At 44.3% G+C, this 25,753-nt stretch overlaps 1 protein-coding gene and 1 pseudogene across 3 annotated transcripts in view; both read right to left on the reverse strand.

Moving 5' to 3' along the window:
- Positions 1 to 25,753, reverse strand: part of HOMER2 (homer scaffold protein 2) — a 96,617-nt gene that overhangs the window by 14,447 nt on the left and 56,417 nt on the right. For all 3 annotated transcript variants that reach the window (XM_068537933.1, XM_068537941.1, XM_068537928.1), the window contains exons 3-4: positions 19,394 to 19,525; positions 3,978 to 4,070 (exon numbers count right to left, since the gene is read on the reverse strand). In XM_068537933.1, the coding sequence (XP_068394034.1) occupies positions 3,978 to 4,070; positions 19,394 to 19,525 (225 nt within the window). The remainder of the gene's footprint in view (positions 1 to 3,977; positions 4,071 to 19,393; positions 19,526 to 25,753) is intronic.
- LOC137761008 (adiponectin receptor protein 2 pseudogene) lies at positions 22,740 to 23,996 on the reverse strand (annotated as a pseudogene).

Genomic DNA, 25,753 nt, shown 5'->3' on the forward strand with positions numbered 1-25,753 from the left:
GTTGGGGAACTAAGATCCCACATGCTGCAGGGCATGGCCAAAAGAAAAAAAAAAAGAAAAAGAAAGGGGGGAGGAGGGTTTTATAATAAGAAACAGTGAATGAGTTAAGAGAAAAAGTATAAGAAGATGAGATGACTTAAAAATCCCAGGGCTACAGAGAGATGAACACACTCATTTGAAAAAAAAAAAAACAGGAATCAGATATGGGTGTCTGCGACTATTTAGCAATGTTATGAATATTCTGAAATGTTTTCTGTAATAAGCCATACTACATGGAGGTGAAACCTCATCTGGTCTTGGATAAGATCTTAGAAAGATTTTATTTAGCCTCCAAGAAGAATAAAGGCAAAGGAAAGACATGAAGGGAATGATGTATGACTAAATTTCTACATCGCAAAAAAGTGCCATAAACTATATCAGAATGTAAGCAACAATGTGGGGGAAATATTTGCAATGCATACTAAAAACAAAAATGCTAATACCTTTCCTATACTAAAAAACTCTTAGAGTCCTCAACTTTTAGAGCGACGCTCTGAAATATTTATGGATGAAATGATGTCTGGGACTGGCTTTAAAATAAAGACGGAGGGAGAGGGGGGTGTAGATGAAACCATTGGTCATAAAGTCCTAATTGTTAAAGCTGACCTATGGGTCCATGGGGGTTCATTTACCCAGTTCTGCCTAGTTTTGTATATATTCAAAACTAGCCATGTTAAAAATAAAGTTCTTGGAAATGAACACAAAAAAGCGGAAAAGATATGCAATTGACATTTACAGAAGAAGAAATACATAGAATTAATAAACAAAAAAATTTAATCTCACTAGTAAAGAAATACAAAATGAAAAAAGCCAATAAAATACATTCTTCTTCTGTCAAATCAACAAAGCTTTGTTGGGGAGGGAACGGGAGGGAAAAACGCTCTCATTCACTGCTGGTGGGAGTCTCAATTGTACATTTCTGTAGGGATGTTTGCAGTGTGTGTCAAAAGCTCTCAAAACGTCCTACCCCTTGCTGGGAAAACTGGACAGCCACATGTAAAAGAATGAAATTAGAACACTCCCTAACACCATACACAAAAATAAACTCCAAATGGATTAAAGACCTAACTGTAAGACCAGACACTATAATACTCTTAGAGGAAAACATAGGAAGAACACTCCATGACATAAATCACAGCAAGATCCTTTTTGACCCACCTCCTAGAGAAATGGAAATAAAAACAAAAATAAACAAATGGGACCTAATGAAACTTAAACATTTTTGCACAGCAAAGGAAACCATAAACAAGATGAGAAGACAACCCTCAGAATGGGAGAAAATATTTGCAAGTGAAGCAACTGACAAAGGATTAATCTCCAAAATTTACAAGCAGCTCATGTAGCTCAATATCAAAAAAACAAACAACCCAATCCAAAAATGGGCAGAAGACCTAAATAGACATTTCTCCAAAGAAGACATACAGATGGCCAAGAAGCACATGTAAAGCTGCTCAACATCACTAATTATTAGAGAAATGCAAATCAAAATTACAATGAGGTATCACCTCACACCAGTTAGAATGGGCATCATCAGAAAAGCTACAAACAACAAATGCTGGAGAGGGTGTGGAGAAAAGGGAACCCTCTTGCACTGTTGGTGGGAATGTAAATTGATACAGCCACTATGGAGAACAGTACGGAGGTTCCTTAAAAAACTAAAAATAGAATTACTATATGACCCAGCAATCCCACTACTGGGCATATACCCAGAGAAAACCATAATTCAAAAAGACACATGCAACCCAGTGTTCACTGCAGCACTATTTACAGTAGCCAGGTCATGGAAGCAACCTAAATGCCCATTGACAGACGAATGGATAAAGAAGATGTGGTACATATATACTATGGAATATTACTCAGCCATAAAAAGGAACGAAATTGGGTCATTTGTAGAGACGTGGATGGATCTAGAGACTGTCATACAGAGTGAAGTAAGTGAGAAAGAGAAAAACAAATATCATATATTAACGCATATATATGGAACCTAGAACAATGGTACAGATGAACCAGTTTGCAGGGCAGAAATAGAGACACAGATGTGGAGAACAAACACATGGACACTAAGGGGGGAAAGTGGTGGGGGTGGTGGTGGTGGGATGAATTGGGAGATTGGGATTGACATGTATACACTAATATGTATAGAATGGATAACTAATAAGAACCTGCTGTATAAAAAATAAATAAAATAAAATCCAAAAAAAAACAATTGTTGACCAGAAAAAAAAAAAAAAAATTCCTACCCTTAACCCAATACTTCCACTTCAAGAATTTATCCTGCAGAAACCATCACATGCACAAAAGGTGTGCAAGAATGCTTAGCGCGGTGTTATTTATATTAATGAAAAATTAGAAACAACATAGATGTCCCAAATTATAGGAGGTTAATGGAATAAGTTGTGATACAAACAAACACTGGAATACTATCTAGCCATTAAAATAGTTTTGAAAAGGGATATTTGAAAACACAAGGAAAGGATCGTAACATAAGTTTTTTAAAAAAAGATTAAAAAGAATAACACAAAAATATACTGGAAAGCTATATTAGGAAGAAACACACCAAAACATTAACAAAATATCTTTGGTAACTCTTATTGTATAATAATCTTAGCATTCGAAAAAAAAAAAAAAAACACAGAGAAAGTCCTTAGACTATGGACCATTTCAAGTGCCCAATTTTACAGATCCTCAGCTATTACTCAGTACAATAATTAGTATACTAAATTAACAGTATCATTTAGATGTTATTAAAGATTATTTACAAAGATTCAGGAAAGTTCCTGTCCACTTGAAGTCTAATACACATTCATTTCCATAAATCCATAGGGGCATCTTTTATAGGATTCAGCTTCAGCTATTGCTGACGGCCCAGTCTAGGGTGTTAATCTTGACCGCTCAGGATGCCCATGCCTCCTGTTCTCTTTCCACAAGCTTCCCCGACATCCATCCATGGCTGTCCTGGCCTGGCCATTCTCTACCCCACAGCCTCCTCTCCGATCTTCCTGCCCTCAGCTCCTCCCTGACTTCTTCACCACCCGCATGCAACCCTCATGTCAATTCCTGATCAGTAGCCATAAAACATCTCCAATGCCTTCCCACTATCCAACAATAAATAATTAAGTAAGAATGATCCACTAATGAAGAATTCCAGGTCCTCCACAGTACCTCCAAGTGCATCTCTGTTCCTCCCACTGTGCACCTCACCGCCAGGCAGGCAGACCCCTGGCTGCCTTGCATTTACATCATGCTTATCCCTAATCCCAGACCCCAGCTCCTACGTCTCGTCAGGTCTCCCTTTCCCTGTCTCTCTACACATAACTCTGTCACTAGGTCAAGGTTTCCACCTACCACTACACACCCCAATCTAGACATCAGGAAGGCAGGCATTTTTATTTCAGGTTAAAATAGGTCCCTTTTAGTCAATTATCACACTTTTAAGTAGACAGATAACTCAGTTCCTGGCAAAGCCACATTTACATTGGCTAAACCAGAGCTGTTGGAATACCACTTCCCACCTGACTTTGTTATAACAGGGAGACAGACGAGGACTCTCTGGCATCAATCAAGTTTTCTCTGTCATGGGCACAGGCACCTGCATTTGTCCATGAGCATCCTTCATGCAGACCTCACCTCCCAACACAGAAAGAAAACACTTCACCTTGGCATTGGTTTTTGAACCGTGACCAGAGGACATCCCAGACCAGGGACATGCATTAACTCTAATCTCATCAAACGTTTTCCATCCAAAATATATCACCACATCCTGAAAAATTCAAGAGTCTCTTACATGTCACATTCATCTCACTGTGAGCAGGCTAATAGTTGAAACAGTTTTCAAAATGCCCTACTGCAAAAATTTCCTATTTCTTGTCAAAAGTGACAAGGAACAAAGAGTCTCAATCACTGATCACACTCATTCATTTTACGGACAAATTACTTACTTGGGAATGATTGCTCGAGGTCTCGATTTTCTCCTGGGATTTGTCTCTGGCTAGTCTGGCAGCTTCTTTCACCTCCTGGAATTTCTCTGCAAACTGAACGTGAAGAAGAATTATTAGGGCTTTCCTTAACCTTACACATGGCTGATATTCAGAACCTACCTTTATTATTTTGCATTCATTTTAAGCCAATAAACTCTGTATAAATCCATAAGAAAGATTTTATTTGAGATTAAAAAGAAATGAATATAATGAATGCTTTTTCCAAAAAAACCCACTATTGGCCAAGGTCAGATCTGAATGAATTTCTAAGATACTGAAGCTAGATTTGGTGGCGAAATATTAAAAACACATACCTCTGGCTAACAGCACCTAATACAAATGCAACAAAAGAAATTTAGCTATAGCACAAAAGGAATCCATGAAAAACTTCATAATCCCTATTGAAAGATCCAAGAACTCTTAAAAGTCAATGTCATGAAAAACAAAAACATCCAAAAAGTTGAGAAGGAACAGTCCTAGATTTTAAAAGTCTAAGATATAAAATAGCAAAATGCAACGTGTAGCCTAGGACTGAGTCCTCTTTTGAACAGACCAAGTAGAAGACTTCTGGGCAACAAGGAGGGAAATGTGAGCATGGACTGGATAAGATGACACCAAGGAGTTACTTTTTTTTTTAAGTAAATAAATAAACCTTTTTATTTATTTATTTATTTATGGCTGCTTTGGGTTTTCGTTGCTGTGCACGGGCTTTCTCTAGCTGCGGCAAGTGGGGGCTACTCTTCATTGTGGTGCGCCATCTTCTCATTGCAGTGGCTTCTCTTGTTGCGGAGCACGGGCTCTAGGCACATGGGCTTCAGTAGTTGTGGCGCATGGGCTCAGTAGTTGTGGCTTGCAGGCCCTAGAGCATGCAGGCTTCAGTAGTTACAGCGCTCAGGCTCAGTAGTTGTGGCGCATGGGCTTTGTTGCTCCACGGAATGTGGGATCTTCCCAGACCAGGACTCGAACCCGTGTCCCCCACATTGGCAGGTGGATTCTTAACCACTGCGCCACCAGGGAAGTCCAGGAGTTATTATTAATTTTGTTAGAAGTGCTGATGATGTTGTGGTTGTTGGGAAATGTGATTCTTTAGAGATTGACACTGAAGTATTGCGGTGTGAAATGTCTCAATGTCTGTAATTTACTTTAGAGTACTTCAGCAACAATAAAAACAGATGAAGCAACGTGGCACAGTGTTCACTGTTAAATCTACGTGATGCGCATATGGCTGTCCATTATACTATGCTCTCTGCTTTCAAAAATGTTTTAATATTTTCTTTTTTTTAGTTTTAAATTTATTTATTTATTTATTTTTGGCTGTGTTGGGTCTTCGTTTCTGTGCGAGGGCTTTCTCTAGTTGCGGAAAGCGGGGGCCACTCTTCATTGCGGTGCGCGGGCCTCTCACTATCGCGGCCTCTCTTGTTGCGGAGCACAGGCTCCAGACGTGCAGGCTCAGTAGTTGTGGCTCACGGGCCTAATTGCTTCGCGGCCTGTGGGATCTTCCCAGACCAGGGCTCGAACCCGTGTCCCCTGCATTGGCAGGCAGATTCTCAACCACTGAGCCACCAGGGAAGCCCCTAATATTTTCTTAAAAGAAAAAAATTCTTAAAATCCCAGGGCAATCATATCAATCACTGCTTTATAGTCACTGACAAGGCAACTGATTTTAATCAGCCAATACATTGTTTGAACAGAGAACATCCTGTGATAGCTAATGCTGACATCACACAGCAAGAGAGAGCCAAATGTTGCTGAGAAACGAAAAACAGCTGGCCAAGTGGCAAGGCCACCAACAATTCTGTGGCTTTTGCTGAGAACTCTATTTCGGAGCACAGGCCGCCCTCTGAGTGCTTCACAAAGCCAACAACAGCTGTCTGCTTTGGGAAACCTTGCCGGGTGATAGCCGTTGGTCAACCAAGCACCCAGTGGAGGCAGAGAAGGTCAGCGTGGCAACGCTGGCCTGTGTTGCTCCCACAGGCCTGTAAATAAAGCCACAGCTACAGGGCTTCACTTAACCAACCCAGAGCTGTCAGAGAAAAATCACATTACCTGTTGCTTAAAAGACATGAGGTCTAGCAAGGATGGACAAAGCACCCGCCTTCCTTTTAGGAGCCCCGTAAGTAAAAACATCATGTCATGAACTCCTTGACGGCAGGGTCCACGCTTTTCCTCTTTGCACCCTCCCCTGACACCTGGCAGAGAGCAGGCACAAATAAGTTTGTTCAGTGAATGAATGACCTCTGGGTTCCAGATTTGCACACCTCTGCCCACTTGAAAAAAAAAATCATGTCAAAGTACAGGCCGAACCTAAGGACCTAGGAAGGTACTGTGGTAAGTGTCTGGGACTATTCTGCCCCATCTTTCTGCTTCCTAAGCTTAACTGATTGGATCAACCTAGGAACTAGATAGAGCATCACTTGGAATATGAACATTATCGTGGAAGAGATTTTGTGCAGGCACCATAAAGGCCTTTCAATCTTATTAAGACATTAAAAGATGCAACTTTTAAAAGGTATGATCTTAAATGTTTTTGTGCCCTACTATCAACTAAAAGTCAAACGTGATTTGAAGAAAACGGTAATGCATGTGGTTCTCAGTAGACACACCTGCTAATGGAGTCTCCCCATGCTGTGCTTAGGAAGGTGGGGCTGGCTGTCTCCCACAAGCATCTCAATTCACCAGGCTCCCAAACCAAAAGCACTGTTCTTTACAGACCGTCCTTGTGTCTGTCAGGGTCTCTTTCTCTCAGGGTCTTATTCGAAGTTGCTTGTAAACTAGATTGGACATGTCATCAGCCAGGGTCATGCTTATTCAGTCAACAAACATGGTCTGAGCACCACTCACACCTTCAGCAAACAAAAATTTTCACCGTGAGCTGGGCCATGCCCTAAGTTAGGTGCTGGGGTGTGAACACTGTGGAAGTATCAGATAGAGGGCGAGACTTGGGTAGCAGGAGATAGTGGCAAACAAGTCAGTAAATAAAGCCCTGCTGGGCTTTGATAGAACAAGTTGCCTCTGGATGGAGCTTGGGGGCCTCCATTCTGTCTGTCTCCTCCTACCTGACCCTGAACATCTGGGATGACCCTCAGCTCAACTCCTGGAGACTCAGCCCAGAGCACAAACCTTCAGTTCCAATGGGCCCTTCTCTCTTTGTCCCCTGACACCCATCATGGTGGCCCCTCCAGGTGTCCCACAGTTTTGTCTTGGGTGGGTCTACTTAGTACCCTCTACCCCTAGACCCTCAGCATAGGCACATCTACAAGGTAAGGAGTTTAATGGCTTCTTAACACACGTTCTCTTGTTTGCTCCTCTCCATCCTCTGTAGGACAGGAATTCTTTTTTTTTTCTTAATATTTATTTTACTTATTTATTTGGTTGTGCTGGGTCTTAGTTGTGGCAAGCGGGCTCCTTAGTTGCGGCAGGCAGGCTCCTTAGTTGTGGCATGCTCACTCTTAGTTGCGGCACGCATGTGGGATCTAGTTCCCTGACCAGGGATCGAACACTGCATTGGGAGTGCGGAGTCTTAACCACTGTGCCACCAGGGAAGTCCCTAGGATGGGAATTCTTATGTATAGTTTCCTGAAAAGAAAATAGAGTCTTAGAGAGGTTAAAATTTGCCCATGGTCACATGGCTAGTAAATAATAAACCTGAACTTGAGCCCAGATCTGATTTCCACACAATCATCCACACATCCAGTTACTTTCGCGTGCTTATAAGAATGCCAAGAGTCTTGCCCACAGCAGTTACTAAACATTTATTGATTGGATTTTCCGTTTGCAAAGAGATGCCCTTACCTTAAAATAGAATTGTACTCACTTCCTCTTTAAAAGAAAATTCTAAAAGCTTTAACTCCAAAACAGGCCATGGGAACCTTTAAGGCAAAGACAAGGCCTGAGGATTAGAATAGCAGATACAGAATGAGGGGCCCGGGCGACAAGTTCTGATTTTACAGCTCTCCTCAGCTTCACTATTTAGCTGTTCTCTTTCTCAGTTACAAAAGGGAGGCAAGGAACAACTGTCACACATACGTCAAAACACACATCCTTACAGGACCTCAAGGTGACAGTGCTACTACACAGGTAGACCTCACTTTATCGCATTTCACAGATAACCGTGTTTTTTACAAATTGAAGGCTGGTGGCAACCCTGCATCAAGCAAGTCTATCGGCACCATTTTTCCAACAGTATTTGCTCACTTCCTGTCTCTGTGTCACTAATTCTCACAGTGTTTCAAACTTTCATGGTGATCTGCCATCAGTGATCTTTGCTGTTACTAAAATTCAGTGAAGGTTCAGATAATGGTTAGCAATTATTAGCCACAACGTGTTTTTTTAATTTAGGTATGTACATTGTTATTTTAGACATAATGCTAGTGCACACTTAATGGACTACAGTATAGTGTAAACATAACTTTTATACGCACTGCGAAGCCAAAAAATTTGTGTGACTTGCTTTATTGCAAGATTTGCTTTATTGCGGTGGTCTGGAGCCAAATTCACAATATCTCCAAGGCATGCCTGTGAACAGTAACAGCCTAGAACATCTCAAAAAAGGGGAAAAAAGGACATGTATTCTCGACTCCTAGGGATGAGATAAGACACTCGGTTAGAATGTACAGTCTTACTATGCACTCACAGCTACCCTGAGGTCCTCTTACTACTGTCAGTATACAAATGGGGCACAGATGGGTTTCGAAACTGGCCAAGGTCACACTGGGACTGAACACAGGCCATGTGAAGCCAGTGCTGGACACTCCGGGGTCCTATGATTTACCTGCTTAACTGCTACCTTAGCTAAGATGCCCAACTCTGACACTTATCAGCCTTTCAAATGCAGGCAAATGAACTGCTCTGCACCTTGGTTTCTTCATCTATGAAATGTGGATACTAATACAACCTCCATGGATCACTGGAGGATGAGAGATGGGGCTTTGCTGGGTGTAGAATAGGGGTTCAACAGAGAGAAGCACAGCTTCTCCGGCCTTGATTGGACTTAAACCACGAACTTTAGTAAAAGAATGCCGCAAAAGGGTGAATTCATGCATTCAAAAATATTAACTAGTTATCTCTATGCGCTAGGGACTGTGCTGGGTACACTGAAATACCCAAGAAAGACTTGGTTCCTGTGCTCAAGGGAATTCTGAGTCTGTAGAGGATTTCGTTTTATATTCAAATGGGTGAGAATCAAAAGAATTTTTATCAGAAAATAAGCTTAAAATGTAATGAAGTAGGATAAGCCCTATCAGATACATTTTAGGTAAATAAATAATCATTTAAAAAGAGGTGGCATTATGGGAATAGGCCCTACCATTTATATAAAAATTAGCTATGACAAAGGAGGAATCATAAATTAATGGAGAAAATTATCCAAAAATATGATTGAGATAATTTTGGTAAACTGAGGGGAAATGAATTTAAATCCTTACGCAAACCAGTAACATGATAAATCAATGATGGGTTAAAGGGGTAAGTATTTTTTTTAAATCTGGATGCAAGCAGAGTTGAACATTCATCAGACTTCTGCTTGAAGGGTGAGAGGGTAATTTTCTAAATTTGTAAGAAACAAAAGAAAATCATAAAAGTGACAGACTTGACTGCCTAACAATTCAAAGCTTTTGAATATAAAAAGAAAAAAAAAAACTAAATCAGAAGGGAAACAACAGCCTGGGGGAAATATCTATAGCTAGGCCAGTACAACAGAAAAAGGGCCATTATCTTTTTTTTTTTTAATTAATTAATTAATTTATTTATTTATGGCTGTGTTGGGTCTTCGTTTCTGTGTGAGGGCTCTCTCCAGTTGTGGCAAGCGGGGGCCACTCTTCATCACGGTGCGCGGGCCTCTCACTATCGCGGCCTCTCTTGTTTCGGAGCACAGGCTCCAGACGCACAGGCTCAGTAATTGTGGCTCACGGGCCTAGCCGCTCTGCGGCATGTGGGATCTTCCCAGACCAGGGCTCGAACCCATGTCCCCTGCATTAGCAGGCAGATTCTCAACCACTGCACCACCAGGGAAGCCCGGGCCATTATGTTTAGTATAGAAAGAGTTTGTACAAATTGAAAAGGAAAATATGAAAACCCCAATAGGTAAATGGCAAAATTCAGGAATAAAAAACATAACAAGTAAACAATTTATAGAGAAGATCGTTCAGCCTTGCTGGAAATGCAAAGCAAAATAGTGAGGCACCATTCTTTGCCTGCTGAATTAGCAAACGCTAAAAACAATTATAATATCCTGTGCTGGCAAAGGTATTCCTGGCAGCATTGTGACTGGTACAGCCCCACTGAGAAGCAATTTGTAAATATGTATCGTAAGTGAGAAAAAAATGTTCCTACCCACTGACCTATTGAGATCACTTTTGGGAAACTATTCTTCAAAAATAATTGGGAATATGAAAAAAATAAGGCCTTCAATATAAAGATGTTAATCCTCGCATTATCTACAATCATGAAAAACTGGAAGCAATCCAGGGAGCCCTGGGAGAAGGATGGGAGGTTTCCACTCACAGCCTCCAACTGTTGGAATGAAAGCAGTCCTCACTGAGCGAGGTGCCAGATGACCGTCCTTTGGTGAAAAAGCCCCTCTCTCCAAGTCTTAAGCTTTCTCATATTTCCCCCCTTATTATAAAAAAAAGCACACATGCTTGTACATTTAGTAAGTATAATTTAGGAAAAAATATCTTTTTAAAACCTATAGTCCCATCACCCAGAGATAAGCACTAACCACATAAACTTTTGATTTTTTCCTATCTGTATACATGCATCCACTACACATATTCGTTAAAAAATAGAATACTGTACATCTGCTTTTATAGCTACTTTTGATATTAACAATATGACAATATTTCCATGCACTTATATGATCTTCTATTACATTACCTGAATTGCTGCACAATATCACCCGGAAGGATATACTGGAGTTTATTTAACTAATTTCCTATGGCTGGACATTTAGGCTGGTGTTTTTGTCTTTTTGTTTTTGCTATTATAAATGATGCTGCAAGGAAAATTCTTGTAGCTAATTCTCTGGACACAGTTACAATTATTTCCTTAGAATAGATTCCTATAAATAAAACTAATGGATCAAAGGACATGTCAAACCACAAATGTTTCTTAATATATGCCAAATTCTCATGTCTTTACTTATTAGGATCATTTTCTATAGTTTTTAAATGTGTGGTAATAATTTTGTAATCAAAATCATCATCATCATCATATTATGACAGAAAATGAAAGACTATTGTTTTATTTCATTTGTGACATTTTTTAGCCTTGGTCTTTGAAGACCCTAGGGCAGACGCTACCTATTTGCTTATTCAAAATCCATTTCTTGGGCTTCCCTGGTGGCGCAGTGGTTGAGAATCTGCCTGCCAATGCAGGGGACACAGGTTCGAGCCCTGGTCTGGGAAGATCCCACATGCCACGGAGCAACTAGGCCCGGCCCGTAAGCCACAATTACTGAGCCTGCGCGTCTGGAGCCTGTGCTCCGCAACAAGAGAGGCCGTGATAGTGAGAGGCCCTCACACCACGATGAAGAGTGGCCCCCACTTGCCACAACTAGAGAAAGCCCTCGCACAGAAACGAAGACCCAACACAGGCATAAATTTAAAAATAAATAAATAAATAAATCCATGTCTTCTTTTCCCTTAGCTTAACAGAATCTCAATTTGTCTAGAGCAGGACATTTCCCAGGTGGTAGAGAATGAGAACTGATCTAAGCTGATCATGGTAAGACATTTGTCTGCCTCTTTTTTTTTTTTTTTTCCTGAAGGTGGGTGTGGGAGGGTGGCCTAGGGACCCAAGACTGATAACAGTATCCCAAAAAGAAATCTGCCAAGGGAGTTTACAGGGATGGTTGTGGTACCACCCTCCTGCCACGAATGCAGATGTGATGGATAGAGCTTAAGAAGCCATTTTATCATCATGAGGAAAAGGACAGTCAAAGAAACCAAACACACAGAGCCCTACACCCAATATCATGGAGCCACTGTACTAATGCTGGCAACTGCCTGCCTTAGGACTTCTCTTTTGTATGAAAAGCATAAGCCCTCTTTGTTACTTGCAGCCAAAAACATTCTAACTAAAACATATCAAAAGAATGATCAATATCCCCCACTGAAAGAAAAATTAGCCTTTTAAATCACAAAGGTAGGAGATAGGGCAATGCTCTCACAACTACACTGAGTTAATGAAGTGAGCATAAGAACACAAATTTGAATTTGAAATGACATAACTGAAAAGGGTCAAAAGCAAATGCCACGTATGGGTCAGGGTTTAGATGGATCAATCACAGAGCACTAGCAACTCCACCTTGGATCACTCCCCTTCGTGGCAGAATGTGTTTCCTTCTGCCTGCAATGAATGAGATGGAGACAAACATCTCAGGGTCATATGCCAGAAACCATCTAAACTTTAACAACTGGTTCATTCTTACACTTGGTTCTCCTTCCTTTGATCTCTTCAGAAGCCCTTCCTTTTGTCAGAACACGTAAGTCGCTTTTCAACATTCTTCAGTAGGCTGAGGCGTTATGCCCTCTCCAGCGGGTGGACAGAGTCCCAGCTTACCTCTGGGAAAATGCAGCTCCTGTTATTTTGGAAAGCCTATATAAAGAGCAGAAAGTGTCCCTGTAATACTTTCTGGATTTTGGTGTGAAGTGGTCCTTATAAAGGGAGCAGTAAAGACAAAGGTATCTACCTATTTTCCTCCTGGGGGGGGTAAAAAGAGAAGTGTGTATAAAGTGTTCTTAAATGAAAACATCCACACTGGTGTCCCTTTTTCTAGCCTATTTATAGTGTTTGATTACCAATTCCCCTTTCAGGTCTGTGGGCGGCTGCTCTGTGAAGTCGAGAATATTCAGCCACAGCTGTCCTTTCAGCAACACACCTCGGGAACCCGTTAGGCCCAAGTTCCTCTGTGCTAACTAATTGCCACTTGTCGAGACTGCCAGCCTCACATCATGGTAATTTATCAGTGTGGGGTTAATCGTTCCCTTGAAAGGGGAGGGGAGAAGTTGATTTGAAACATTCTGAACAAAGGAGACATCTGAGGGCTTCTTTGATACGGCTTTGTGACAATGGCAGGTCACAGTCACAAAGCGGGACTCAAATGCCGCTGGAGGAGACCGGGTAACTCGGGAAGACAGGGCACTCCCCTTTAATGATAGGACATTTTCTTCCGTCTGGGAAAAATTAGAAGTGGCCACACCTGGAAGCAGGCGTAGCCCAGGGTCTCTTCAGTTCTCAGGGGCACAAAGAATGGAACTTTAGCAACTTGTTCTCATTTTTGTTCTGAGTTCTCCCTCCTTTCAATTCTTTTCATTGATACGCTACCCCTTTATCTTTCCTAGCTACTTTGAGTCCTCCAAAGATTGAAGAAATTGTTCCAGGCAGTTGAGAGTAACCCTCAAACCATCCTGGGCTTCCGTGAAGAACTCCAGCCCTGGGTGGGATCAGGGGCAGTTGAGCCAAGGTGGGCCCAGCCAGGACCCTGTCACTGACAGAAGCCCCCCATCTGACCCTGCCCAGCAGTCTGAGGCTTCCAGGCCTATCAGTCTGGATATGAGACACTTGGCAGGGGAGGCATTGCTCCCACCACCCCTCTTCTCCCCACCAGGCACTTCTTCAGAGGAAAAAGGCATGCAATCCCCGAGAGCCACTTCAGACAGAGGTTCTGGTTAATTATTCTTTCAACAAATCACCATCATACTTGCTTCCACTTCGTAGAAATTCACTCTGATCCTCACAGCACCTATTCCTCTTCCTCATTTCAGACAATGGCATCACATCAGCCATCCATCACCACCCCAGTCTTTGCCTCCCACATCGACTCACCGAGTTCCACCAGTTTAGCTCCTCAGTATTTCTTAAATCTCTCCAACTCTTACACAAGCCCTCATCATCTCTGATCTGGACTAACACAAGCTAATCTGTCTTGATGCCAGAAAAAAATCCACCTAAAATGCAAATCTGATCATTTTCTTTCTTGGCTTAAAATCTTTCACAGGCCATGGGATATAGTCCAGAAACTCTGGCATGACACAGAAGGCCTTCCAACAGCTGGCCTCTATCAGCCTTACCCACCCCCAAAACCTGGGCACCCTGTTAACAGTGAACTGTTTGCAGCTTCCCTCACACAGTGTCAGGATTTTGCTTGTGCTCCTCCCGCTGTCCGGAGGATGATGGAAAAGGGAAATCCTCCCTGTGGCACGACGTGGAACATCTCATTGTCCGGTGTGCACAGGAGAGGTGACCTGGAGTTGGAGTCTACGCTGAACCCTGGGGAAGTGGTTAAGGGCCTAGCTGCATGGGAGGGATTGGGAAGAAACCAAGTTGGAGGGGTAGTGACAAAGAGATCTGGGAAATGGCTACAACAATGGGCCCAAATCAAACCATAGCCTGGAGATATTCACGTTCCCCATGAATGCTTGCAATGGACTGAAAGTCTGTGTCTCCCTCAAATTCATATGTGGCAATCTTAACCCTCAGTGTGATGGACTAGGAGGTGGAGCCTTTGGGAGGTGACTGGGTCATAAGGATGGAGCCCTCATGGGTGGGAATAATGCCCTTATAAAAAAGACCGCAGAGAGCATTCTTGCCCTCTTTTCATCAAGTGAGAACACAATGAAAAGCTGACAGTTTGCAACCTGGAAGAGGGCCTTCACCTGACCTGACCATGCTGGCTCCCTGATCTCAGACTCCAGCCTCCAGAACTATGAGAGGCTGTCCACAGCAAAGGAATCCATAAACAAGACAAAAAGACCACCCTCAGAATGGGAGAAAATATTTGCAAACGAAGCAACTGACAAAGGATTAATCTCCAAGATATACAAACAGCTCATGCAGCTCAATATCAAAAAAGAAAAAAAAAAAAAAAAAAGGGCAGAAGACGTAAATAGACATTTCTCCAAAGAAGACATACAGATGGCCAAGAGGCACATGAAAAGATGCTCAACATCACTAATTATTAGAGAAATGCAAATCAAAACTACAATGGGATATCACCGGTCAGAATGGGTATCATCGGAAAATCTACAAACAATAAATGCTGGAAAGGGTATGGAGAAAAGGGAACCCTCTTGCACTGTTGGTGGGAATGTAAATTGATACAGCCACTATGGAGAACAGTATGGCGGTTCCTTAAAAAACTAAAAATAGGGCTTCCCTGGTGGCGCAGTGGTTGAGAATCTGCCTGCCAATGCAGGGGACACGGGTTTGAGCCCTGGTCTGGGAGGATCCCACATGCCGCGGAGTGGCTGGGCCCGCGAGCCACAATTACTGAGCCTGCGCGTCTGGAGCCTGTGCTCCGCAACAAGAGGGGCCGCGATAGTGAGAGGCCCGCGCACCGTGATGAAGAGTGGCCCCCACTTGCCGCAACTAGAGAGAGCCCTCGCACAGAAACGAAGACCTAACACAGCCATAAAAAAAAAAAAAAAAAAAAAAGGCATCATGGCTTTAAAAAAAAAAAAAAACACTAAAAATAGAACTACCATATGACCCAGCAATCCCATTACTGGGCATATACCCTGAGAAAACCATAATTCAAAAAGACACATGCACCCTAATGTTCACTGCAGCACTATTTACAATAGCCAGGACATGGAAGCAACCTAAATGTCCATCAACAGAGGAATGGATAAAGAAGATGTGGTACATATATACAACGCAACATTACTCAGCCATAAAAAGGAATGAAACTGGGTCATTTGTAGATACGTGGATGGACCTAGAGACTGTCATACAGAGTGAAGTAAGAAAGAGAAAGACAAATATATATTAACGCATATATGTGGAATCTAGAAAAATGGTATAGATTATCTTATACCATTTTTATGCAAAGCAGAAACCGAGGCACAGACGTAGAGAACAAATGTATGGATACCAAGGGGGAAAGGGGTGGGGTGGGAGGAACTGAGAGATTGGGATTGACATATATACACTATTGATACTATGTATAAAATAGATGACTAATGAGGACCTACTGTATAGCACAGGGAACTCTACTCAATGCTCTGTGGTGACCTAAATGGGAAGGAAATCCAAAGAAGAGGGGATATACATATACGTAGAGCTGATTCACTTTGCTGTACAGCAGAAACTAACACAACATTGTAAAGCAACTATACTCCAATAAAAATTAATTATAAAAAGAAAAGAACTGTGAGAGGCTGTTGTTTAAATACCCAGTCTATGGTATTTTGTTATAATAGCCTGAACAGACAAAAACAATGCTCTTCTGAAGCCTCCACCCTCCAGCAAAAAGAATCCTTAGAACTAGGGGCAGGAAGGCTGCTCTATGGCTACCCAGTCATCCTCTTCCCCAGGCAGCCTGGCACTTGCTCAAAAGGCTTATGGACACACTGGCCTTGGTGCCGGGGAGAGAATGTGGTGTGGCCTTGACAATACCTACTCCTGTCATGGCCACCCTGACTTCTGGCCCCGTTGAGTATCAACTGCCAACAGCAGTGACCCACCCTGAGGCCCTGATTCTGCATCACACTTCTAAGTGACCAGCCAGCTCCCTGGTGGAAAGCTGATTACGCTGGGCCCTTCCTCCAGAGCACACAGTAATTTACCCTCACCAGGACAGACGTTTACCATGAACTGTCATGCCTCCCGGCCCCCCGACCCGCAGACTTACTTAATGCCTTCTGTACCACACAGCACCACCTCCAACCAACCAACCAACTTCTCTGCAAATGAAATGAAGCAAGGTCTACTCGCCACAGGATTCTTGATCCTCCCACAAACCTTATCAGCAGAAGCAGCAGGCCTTCCAGAACTCTGCTGTGCTGCCTGCTAGAACACCACATCTTGCAGAGCTGTGGGACGTGATGCTTCTCCTCAGAGCCGCAGTCCAGGGACTGAGGGATCAGGGATGGAGATGACATCTCCCATGTTTATACCCCACGAGCTACCCTTAAGATTTCTGCTTCCTGCCCCATGCTGCTGAGCCCCGGCGATCTGGAGATTTTAGTACCCAGGAAAGAATGCTTATACGAGTGGGTGGCAGAAGAGGATGTGTGGCGTGCCACCAGGCCATTTTGGGTTTCTTGGGCTTCTAGGGAACAGCATCCTCATAGGTGGGGATGCAGAGGAGGACAGACTGTGGGGTACCCTTCCTTAGGGGGCTTGTTTGTGGCTGGGTCTGTGGGCTGGAGGCCTCCTTAGAAATGTGCACGTGTGTGTATGTGGTGTACACACACACATGCACACACACTGGACAAATGAAAGGTGCATTTAGCAAGTTCCTGCCAGGGTGGCTTCCTGATTCATCTTAACCCCCCTGTGAAAATAGTCCTTAGTGTACACAGGAAACCCAAGCAACCAAGTCTGTACTAAGCAGCTCTGTCAATTCCCCAGGCGTCTGGAATTCTGTAAGGCCCTCTGGGGATGGGATCACAGCTCTGCATCCTTGGTGCAGAGCACGGTGTTGGCACAACAGGAGCTCAATAAACACCTGCCCAGCAGTCGGTGGGACGGTCAAGGCAATAGTCTAGAACTCCTTTAGCCAAGATTCCCAAAGCCAGCCTGGCTCCAGCCCTTCCTGGATTTTCAACTCTCTCTTGGATTCCTTGAGATACTGATAGTCTTCCAATAAGTTCTAGTGTCACATAAACTAGGCAGTCTTGCTTTTTGTTTTTGCTTTTGTTTTGATTTTTGGCTGCGTCGAGACACGAGGGATCTTAGTTCCCCGACCAGGGATTGAACCCGGGTCTCCTGCAGTGGAAGCACGGAGTCCTAACCACTGGACCGCCAGGCAAGTCCCTAGTCAGTCTTGCTTTTAACCAGTACATTTTCAATACCTACACAGGACTCTCCACCATCCTAAAAGGAAGCCTATTCTCCTAAAACAAGCTTCTGGCCCCTTCAATCGGCTAGGTGAGGCCTCTCAGAGGTGGTCAGTTTGTTTCCTCGGTCCTTGGGCTTCTCCAAGTCTGTGGTCAGTCATGCTCTGCTCCTCAACGCCTTTTTAACTATCCACAGAATGTGTCCCAGACCCCTTGGAAATCAAAGCAAAGCTATGAACGCTCTCCCTAGAAAAAAAGCAACACACACACAAAACACTGTGTGACATTTTAAGGGTTGTGGGGACTCCAAGTTAAGAACTTATGATCCTATGACATATAAGAAATATATACCTTGTCTTCCTCCACGGTTCCTGGCTCACAGTTCCTGAGCACTAAGAGCAATGGGAGCATCTTTTGTCACAATATTTGGTCTCTTGTCCTCAGTTCTGAGTTCAGAGCCATAAAGGTGAAATGGGTATCTTATTATTCATAACAAGCCCCTTTCCGTCAAAACTGGGTTTATGTCAACGAGGTGACTTTTACAAAGGACCTAAGGATGGGGGCTGGTTGCCAGGGGAACCAATCATGAATAGAGGGGTGAAACTTTCAGGCCCTCTGGGGAGGGGAATCAATCACCAGTGGTCAGTGATGAAATCAATCATGCCTAATTAATAAAGCCTCCATAAAACCCTAAAAGGATGGGTTTGGAGAGCTTCCGGGTGGGTGAACATGTAGAGATTTGGGGAGAGTGGCAGACTTCAGAAGGGGCGTGGAAGCTCCATCCTTTCCCCATACCTTGCCCTATGTCTCCTCCATCCAGCTGTTCCTGAGTTATACCCCTTTATAATAAACTGGTAACCTAGTAAGTAAAATGTTTCTCTGAGCTCTATAAGCAGCTCTAGCAAATTAACTGAACCTTAGGAGGGGGTCATTGGAACCTCTGATCTATAGCCGGTTAGTCAGAAGCACAGGTGACACCCTGGGCTTACAACTGAAGTCTGAAGTTGGGGGGATCTTGCAGGACTGAGCCCTTCACCTGTGGGATTGGATGCTTCCTCCAGGTAGGCAGTGTCAGAATCAAGTTGCATCGCAGGACACCCATCTGGGGTCTGAGACGTGCTTGGTGCTTCGGGGAACCCCCCCACGCCCCCACCCACATGCATGTTGGAAATTGGGAGCAGAAACCTTTTAAAACTCTTCCTGAGCGTCACCTTACTCCCCCTCTCTGAGGGTTCCAACCAGAGTCAGGGACACTGATGGCTGTCAGACACACCCTGGGTGCAGGGGCGGGGCGGACACCTGGGGAAGGAACCACTGGCAAAGCTGCGTCCTGAGGCTACACCTCAGGCTGTGAAGCAGCATTGTTAGAGATGTTTTCCTTCTCTAAACAACATCTCCATTTTCAAGGAAACTGGTGTTTCTAAAAGGTCATCTGGTTTGGCAGCCCTGCAGCGCCAGAGGGGAGAAAATTGAAGGCCAGAGAGGAAACTGCCCACCCAGTAGTAGCAGCACTGGATCCCTCAGCAGGCAATGACCTACTGAATGAGAAGAGCATTGGACATGGCACCCACGGCACTGCGGGAGGGACCACATTACCTTTGTCAGCTGCTGCTCCGAGGAAAACCCCAAACCAAACACCGTGTTGGCTCTGCTGTCGGCCCACTGCCCAAATTTCTGCGATGTTTTGGTGAAAGTCATATTGGGTGTGATTGTGCTGTTTATGATCACCTGCAGCGAAACAGCCCAAAGAGTCGACATTTAAACACTGAATTAGACACCAAAGTAACTCCTTAAAAAATCCTCTGTTGGCAAAGCTAGTAGGTAAAGCCTGCATCCCCACTGTTATATCTGGTCCTGAGTTCTTCCTCTCCTGGCACATCCCACGCTGAGTCATATACACACAACCATGATAACAGGCAATTTCAGAGACTTAAAAACAGACAGTCAGCCTAAAATAAGATCTCACAAGTTATCAGTGGGAGAAAGTCTCTCCTAAGTAGAGAACAGTTTCCAAAACTGCTACTTATTTTCCCAAAGCTGTCACACATCCGATTGCCCTTAACGGCCAGCCATGTCACACATCCTCTGAAGAACCACATTGCGTACCTTTTTAAGTGCCTGGAGCCCTGGGGTCCAGCTCAAATCATTTAAAATTTCCATGAGCAATGGGGGCTTGCTGCTTCCCCACGGGAAAGAAAAGGTACACTCTAATTGGGATAATTTGTGGAGGGTTAATTTACAGACTAATTAGACAGGAGTGAGCTGGGTGTATGGACAGTGCAGGGACCTGGTGGTAGCTGCTGCCACCCCTCCTTGGCTTTAAAGGAGGAGGGGGTGAAGAGGCTATGGGACATGGAAGGAGACAGTCATGGAGCACAGGCTGCCTTAACGAGACAGGAGACCTTCTGTTGAGGGACACACCAGCACATGGTGACCTCACAAGAGGGGGAGCCAGTGGGACAAATGCCCTCGCCTCTGCCGTTCTGATTTCCCACCACTGGCCAAACCCAACCAGAAGCCAGAGGCCCTGCAACCCCACTGATGTCATCTGTGGGTCAGCCTCTCAAGGACCAGAGCAGGGTGAAGAAGAGTAGAGGATGAATGTGGAGGTGAAAGGATGATATCCAGCACACAGTACATTCATTCATTCAACAAACATTCACTGAACATTCACTATATGCCTGGTATTCTGCTAACCAAAGACACAAAGAGGAAGGAGTCAAGATTCCTGGTCTTCAAGTTGCAGGTAGTCAGGAAGAGGGTAGAGACATGTAAGCAATCACTAAACAATTGATCAGTGTTATAAAGTATCAATAACAAGCTCCAGAAATCCTTGGCGGCCTGAATACTAAATACTAAATTACTGAAGACTAAAAAACTACTTATATCAGCTCTTAAGCCTTACAACAAGCCTATGAGGTATGACTACCACCTTCATTTCACAGGAGAAACTGAGTTGGCAAGTAGCAAAGCCTAGAGGTAAAACACAGATTGTCTGACTCAAAGTCCTGTATTCTGAACTTCTGTATGACGTGCTTCTCGTGTTATACATGACGGCTCCTGTTCTTGCCCCAGCTATGAAGTACTGATGCCTTCACCGCACTCCAGGTTGCCTTTCCTTCCTGTGCTAGTTCCTTTAATTCCCAAGACTGTGTGAGCTAAGACACTTTACTTTATCACATGTTTTTCAGATAACTGAATGCAACAGTTAGTAAAGAGCTCTACCTGCTGTCACCAGACACTATCAAGAAATGGGGGCAGGGGAGGGAGGTGTGGAAAATGCAGATCTAAACCAGAGGCAAGTACAAAGTAAGGCATCTGGGACCTCGAAGGCTGGCTGGGTTCTGGCTCAGCCCCAGGCAGGACCGATGGAGTGGAACCAAGGCAGGCCAAAGGAAGGCATGTGGTTGGGAGCTGGATCAGAGTGGATCATGTGATCCCAGGAAGCCAACCCTGATCACCTCTCAATTTACCAGAATCCTGGGAGGGCAAAGCAATGACCACACCCATTCTAAATCTTTCTGCTCCTCACAACAGAGCTCTGCCCCTAGGTCAGCTTCCACACCCTCTCCCTGAAGCCCCCTTGAAAGGCAGAGGACAGAGGCTGACACATCTCTGAAGCCTGTCCCAAACAGGCTGTCCCACTGTCAGTCAAGCTGGAATAAGAATGGTAATGCCCACTGGTCATCTTTAGATGGCTTTAGAACTTAACAGTTCCTAAGGTAGTTTTTCAGTCTTTCATCTGATCCCCATTTTTACAGATGGGGAAACTGATGCTCAACAAGCTCCAATGACTTGTTCAAGGTCATAAAACTAGTAACTGGTTAAAAAGAATATAATGTATGTATTGCTTACATAAGGCAATGATTAACTAAATCTATATTTATGCTTCTTGGGGGTTCATTCAACTTACTTACTTACTTATTTAGGCTGTGTTGGGTCTTCGTTGCTACTTGCGGGCTTTTCTCTGGTTACGGCGAGCGGGGGTTATCTTTGCTGTGGCGTGCGGGTTTCTCACTGCGGTGGCTTCTCTTTGTTGCGGAGCATGGGCTCTAGGCACGTGGCCTTCAGTAGTTGTGGCTCGTGGGCTCTAGAGCACAGGCTCAGCAGTCGTGGCGCACGGGCTTAGTCGCTCTGCAGCATGTGGGATCTTCCAGGACCAGGGTTCGAACCTGTGTCCCTTGCATTGGCAGGCGGGCTGTTAACCACAGTGCCACCAGGGAAGTCCTGGCAGGCAGATTCTTAACGACTGTGCCATGAGGGAAGTCCCATTCAACTTCTTAAATCTGTAGACTCATCAATTTTGGAAAATTCATCAGTTTTTGGAAAATTCTCAACCATTCTCTCTATGAATATTACTTCTGCTCCATTCTCCCTCCTCTCCTGCTGGGATTCCCATTACATGTGTGCTAGATCTTTTGAGCGTGTCCAACATGGTTTATATTCTTTTTTTTTTAAACAATTATATAAATTTTTATTTAAACAGTAAGTCAGAAATCTTATTTACATTAATTTCTTTGTTCTCCCAAAAGCACACCCCCACCCCTTCTAGGATATAAATGTTCATCGTAACTGGTTTGCGTATTGTTTTAGGAGAGAAGAGGGAGAAGAATGAGCCTCCAGCTAAACTGTCCCGGCCTCTACAAAGAAGTAGGACACGGATCAGAAGCCAGTTTGCCAGGGTCTCGCAGTGCCCTCACTCAGCAGACCCAAGAACAAGGCAGGGTTTGGGCCATCTCTCCTCTTCTCCACCTCTGAGGTGTGATTTATTTTTGTTTTCTCTTCCCAGTCGCGGACCACCTGGAGCCCTGGGGCGTCACAAAGCCCACGAGGCTGCCAGGGTTTGGGGCTCCTCTGGTCCTGGTGTCACCAGCCAGTGAGGGAGGCCTGCAGGCACCGCAGGCCCTGGTTAAGGGTCACAGTCCCCGGCCACCAGCAGGTATCACAGTGCATCTTCTTCACTGCAGCCTCTGCCGATCATGAAGCGGAACTCGTGGAGGTTCGAGACACGGTGGAAGTGAACGAAAGCGCCAGCCACCACAAAGATGTGGAAGAGCTGATGGGAGTGAAACCAGATGTCATACTTGCCGGGAAAGAAGTGCTTGGGGATGCGGGCAGCGTACAGGGCTGCTCCTGTGATATACAGGCTGGCTGGCCATCAGCATCAACCAGCCGATCTGCCTTATGGTGGCGGCCTTCAGGAAGCCCTCCGAGATGACATAATGCAAGGTGGGAATGATGCCACTCAGGCCAAGGCCCAAGAACACGCCTGCTCTCACCTCCCGATACTGCGGGGTAGCGAACATGTCCCACTGGGAGACGATAATGGCTGCGATGCCCAGCACACAGGTGACAATCAAGTAGATGAAGCACGGTTGTGGGTTACAGTAGAAAGAATAATAAAACCAAGGGACAAAGCTTCCCATCATCAGAAGAGCAATACCAGAGTAATCCAGTTTAGAGAAGAGACGGGAGACCCTTCTGAGTGGCAGTAGACTGTGTGGAACAGCCACGAAAAAGAAAGGCAGAGAATGGCCCCCAAGAAGAATAATCCAAAGACCACCTTCTCTTGCAGGGGGGCCACAAAGGAGATGTTTGGACGAAACATATAGAAGAACCCCAGGCACAGGAAGAATACACAACTTAAGAGATGTGGCCAGATGTTGCCTGTCTCAGTGTGTATTCTGAAAATGCTCTTAAAACAGGCCCGGAAAGAAGGCATAGGGGGCCAGTGTCCATGCAAGAGGAAGTTGTTATCCCTGAGCCAGTCGGGTAGCACATCATGAGGCATTACTTGCCACCGACCTCCCCAGACCTTACACACAAACTCTTCCATTCTCTCCATGGTGTGGTGGGCTTGTAAGAGGGGGGACATGCCCATAAACCCCTCTTCCTCCTGAGATGTTCCATCATCGTAGCGACGTTCCTCCAAGCATTTTTTATGATAGGAAGAAAGGACAGATGCCTCTTCAAGAGGCTCCAAATCTCCTTGGTGGATGTCATTGTCACCTCTCCTTGTACCATCAAGTTGGTGCCCTTTTCTGAGCATTATATCTGGCTCTGGAGTCCTGCTGTACTCCAGTCGGTTTTCTGCTGTCTTGTTCATGGGATACCTGCGCCTTTCTTACAAAGAGGTCTTTCTGTTCCTTCTTCTTGGGAGGATGGACTTTTAGGATAGTGAGTTGACCCAGAGCTCGCCGCTGCCTTGCCACGCGTCTCGGGCTCCTCGGAACCGCGGCTGCCGGGACCCCAAACGAGCGGAGGGGCTGCCTGCTGCCGCCACCGCGACCCAGCGTCATGGTTTATATTCATATCAGTTTTCATCCCCTGATTCTTGGGTCTCTCCATTTCAATGTGGGTATTTTCTATCGATCTGTCTTCTAGTTCACGTGTCTTGGCTATTGATATATCCAAACTGCTGTTAAACCTATCCACTGAGTTCTAAATTTCAGACTTTGTATTATTTTAGTTCTAGAATGTCCTTGTGATTCTTTTTAAAAAAATATAAATTTCTGGGAATATCCTCCTTCCTTTCAACTATTTTGTTCATTTTTTCCTATATGTCCTTGAATATATTAATCATAGTTATTTTATTAATTTTATTTTTTTTCATAGTTATTTTTAAATCCTCAAACGTCTGGATTATCTTTGAATCTGTTTCTATTATCTGATTTTTGCCCTCTTGATTCTAGGCATGTGGGGATTTTTTCACTGTATGGTAGAAAATGGGTATAAAAGAACTGTTAGGGCTTCGCATGATGTTACCATCTACAGATAGAGTTTTCTCTCTCCTCTGCTAGGCAAGTAGGGTAGATCGGTAATCCCTAACTCAGTGACTAAGGGTCAGGGCTCGGTTTCAGTTCTGATAATGCTCAGTTTGCCTCTGGTTCGCCCCTGTTTTTAGGGCAGGCCCTCTAAAGCTTTCAACTGAGAACCTGGCAGGTCTTTATCTGCTCTTCCCTGAAAGAGAGCAGGAGATTCACTTCTGTCCATCACAGGTTTTCAGCTTCGTTCTGTAGCCTTCCAAAACCATGCACCTTCAAAATCTGGCAAAACCTTGAAAGAGAAACTAGCCATGGATTTGGGGCCACTCAAGTCTCCAATTTTGTCACTCAAGTTCCAAAATCTCTGCTGGTTTCTCTGTTCCCTAGGTGTCATCTTTCCCAGGAGCCAAACCTGGCTTTTCAGCACCTAGCTACTTCTAGAATCAGTGAGTGCCCCAGGTGAAAAGGGTATGCAGACGCCCAGTGTCCATTCCCTATCACTCTGGGGTTTTCATGTCTTTACTGTTCTCTTCTCAGACCCCTTGGCACGTCTTTGCTTTCTAAGCACTGTAAATCTGAGGAAAATTTTACTCTGCCTTTCAGAAATGTCCAGATTAACTCATGACGCTGGCACAGACTTGGAATTCAGCAAATGTCCTGTGGGGAAAACTAGCCATGGGTTTGAAGCCCCTAAAGTCTCCACCTGTGCCACTCTAGCCCTGTGCACTGCTAAATGTTTCCTTAGAGTCTCTTAGTCCCAGTGGCATCCCTATACATGGGGCAAGCCCCAGTCTTCAGGCAGCACCCAGGATTGACAAATGCTCCCAAGAGAGAAAAGACCTTCTGATTGTCATCCCTGAGTGGTCCTCACCTCTCTGGAATTTTAGTCCCTCTAGTCCTCATTGTTTCTACAGTTCTCTGCTGTCTTTAAATTGTGTTTATCCAGCTTTTTCTAGTTGCCGTCAGAAGGAACACTGGCCTGCTGCATCTATATACCTTACTCAAAAGCAAAAGTGCTGAATTATGGAGATGCAATTTCCTATGTGTTTCAAGTGACATTTTTCTATAATGTTTATGGGAAGCATGTAACCTCTCACAAGGTGGCTGTTTACAACAAGAAGCAAAATTGAACTTCAACATGCCAAATATAGTTGATTAGTATGACTTCAAATGGGTACCTAAGATTAGCTGC

The sequence above is a fragment of the Eschrichtius robustus genome, chromosome 1 (assembly GCF_028021215.1).
Source record: "Eschrichtius robustus isolate mEscRob2 chromosome 1, mEscRob2.pri, whole genome shotgun sequence".
NCBI classification, from domain to species: Eukaryota; Metazoa; Chordata; class Mammalia; order Artiodactyla; family Eschrichtiidae; genus Eschrichtius; species Eschrichtius robustus.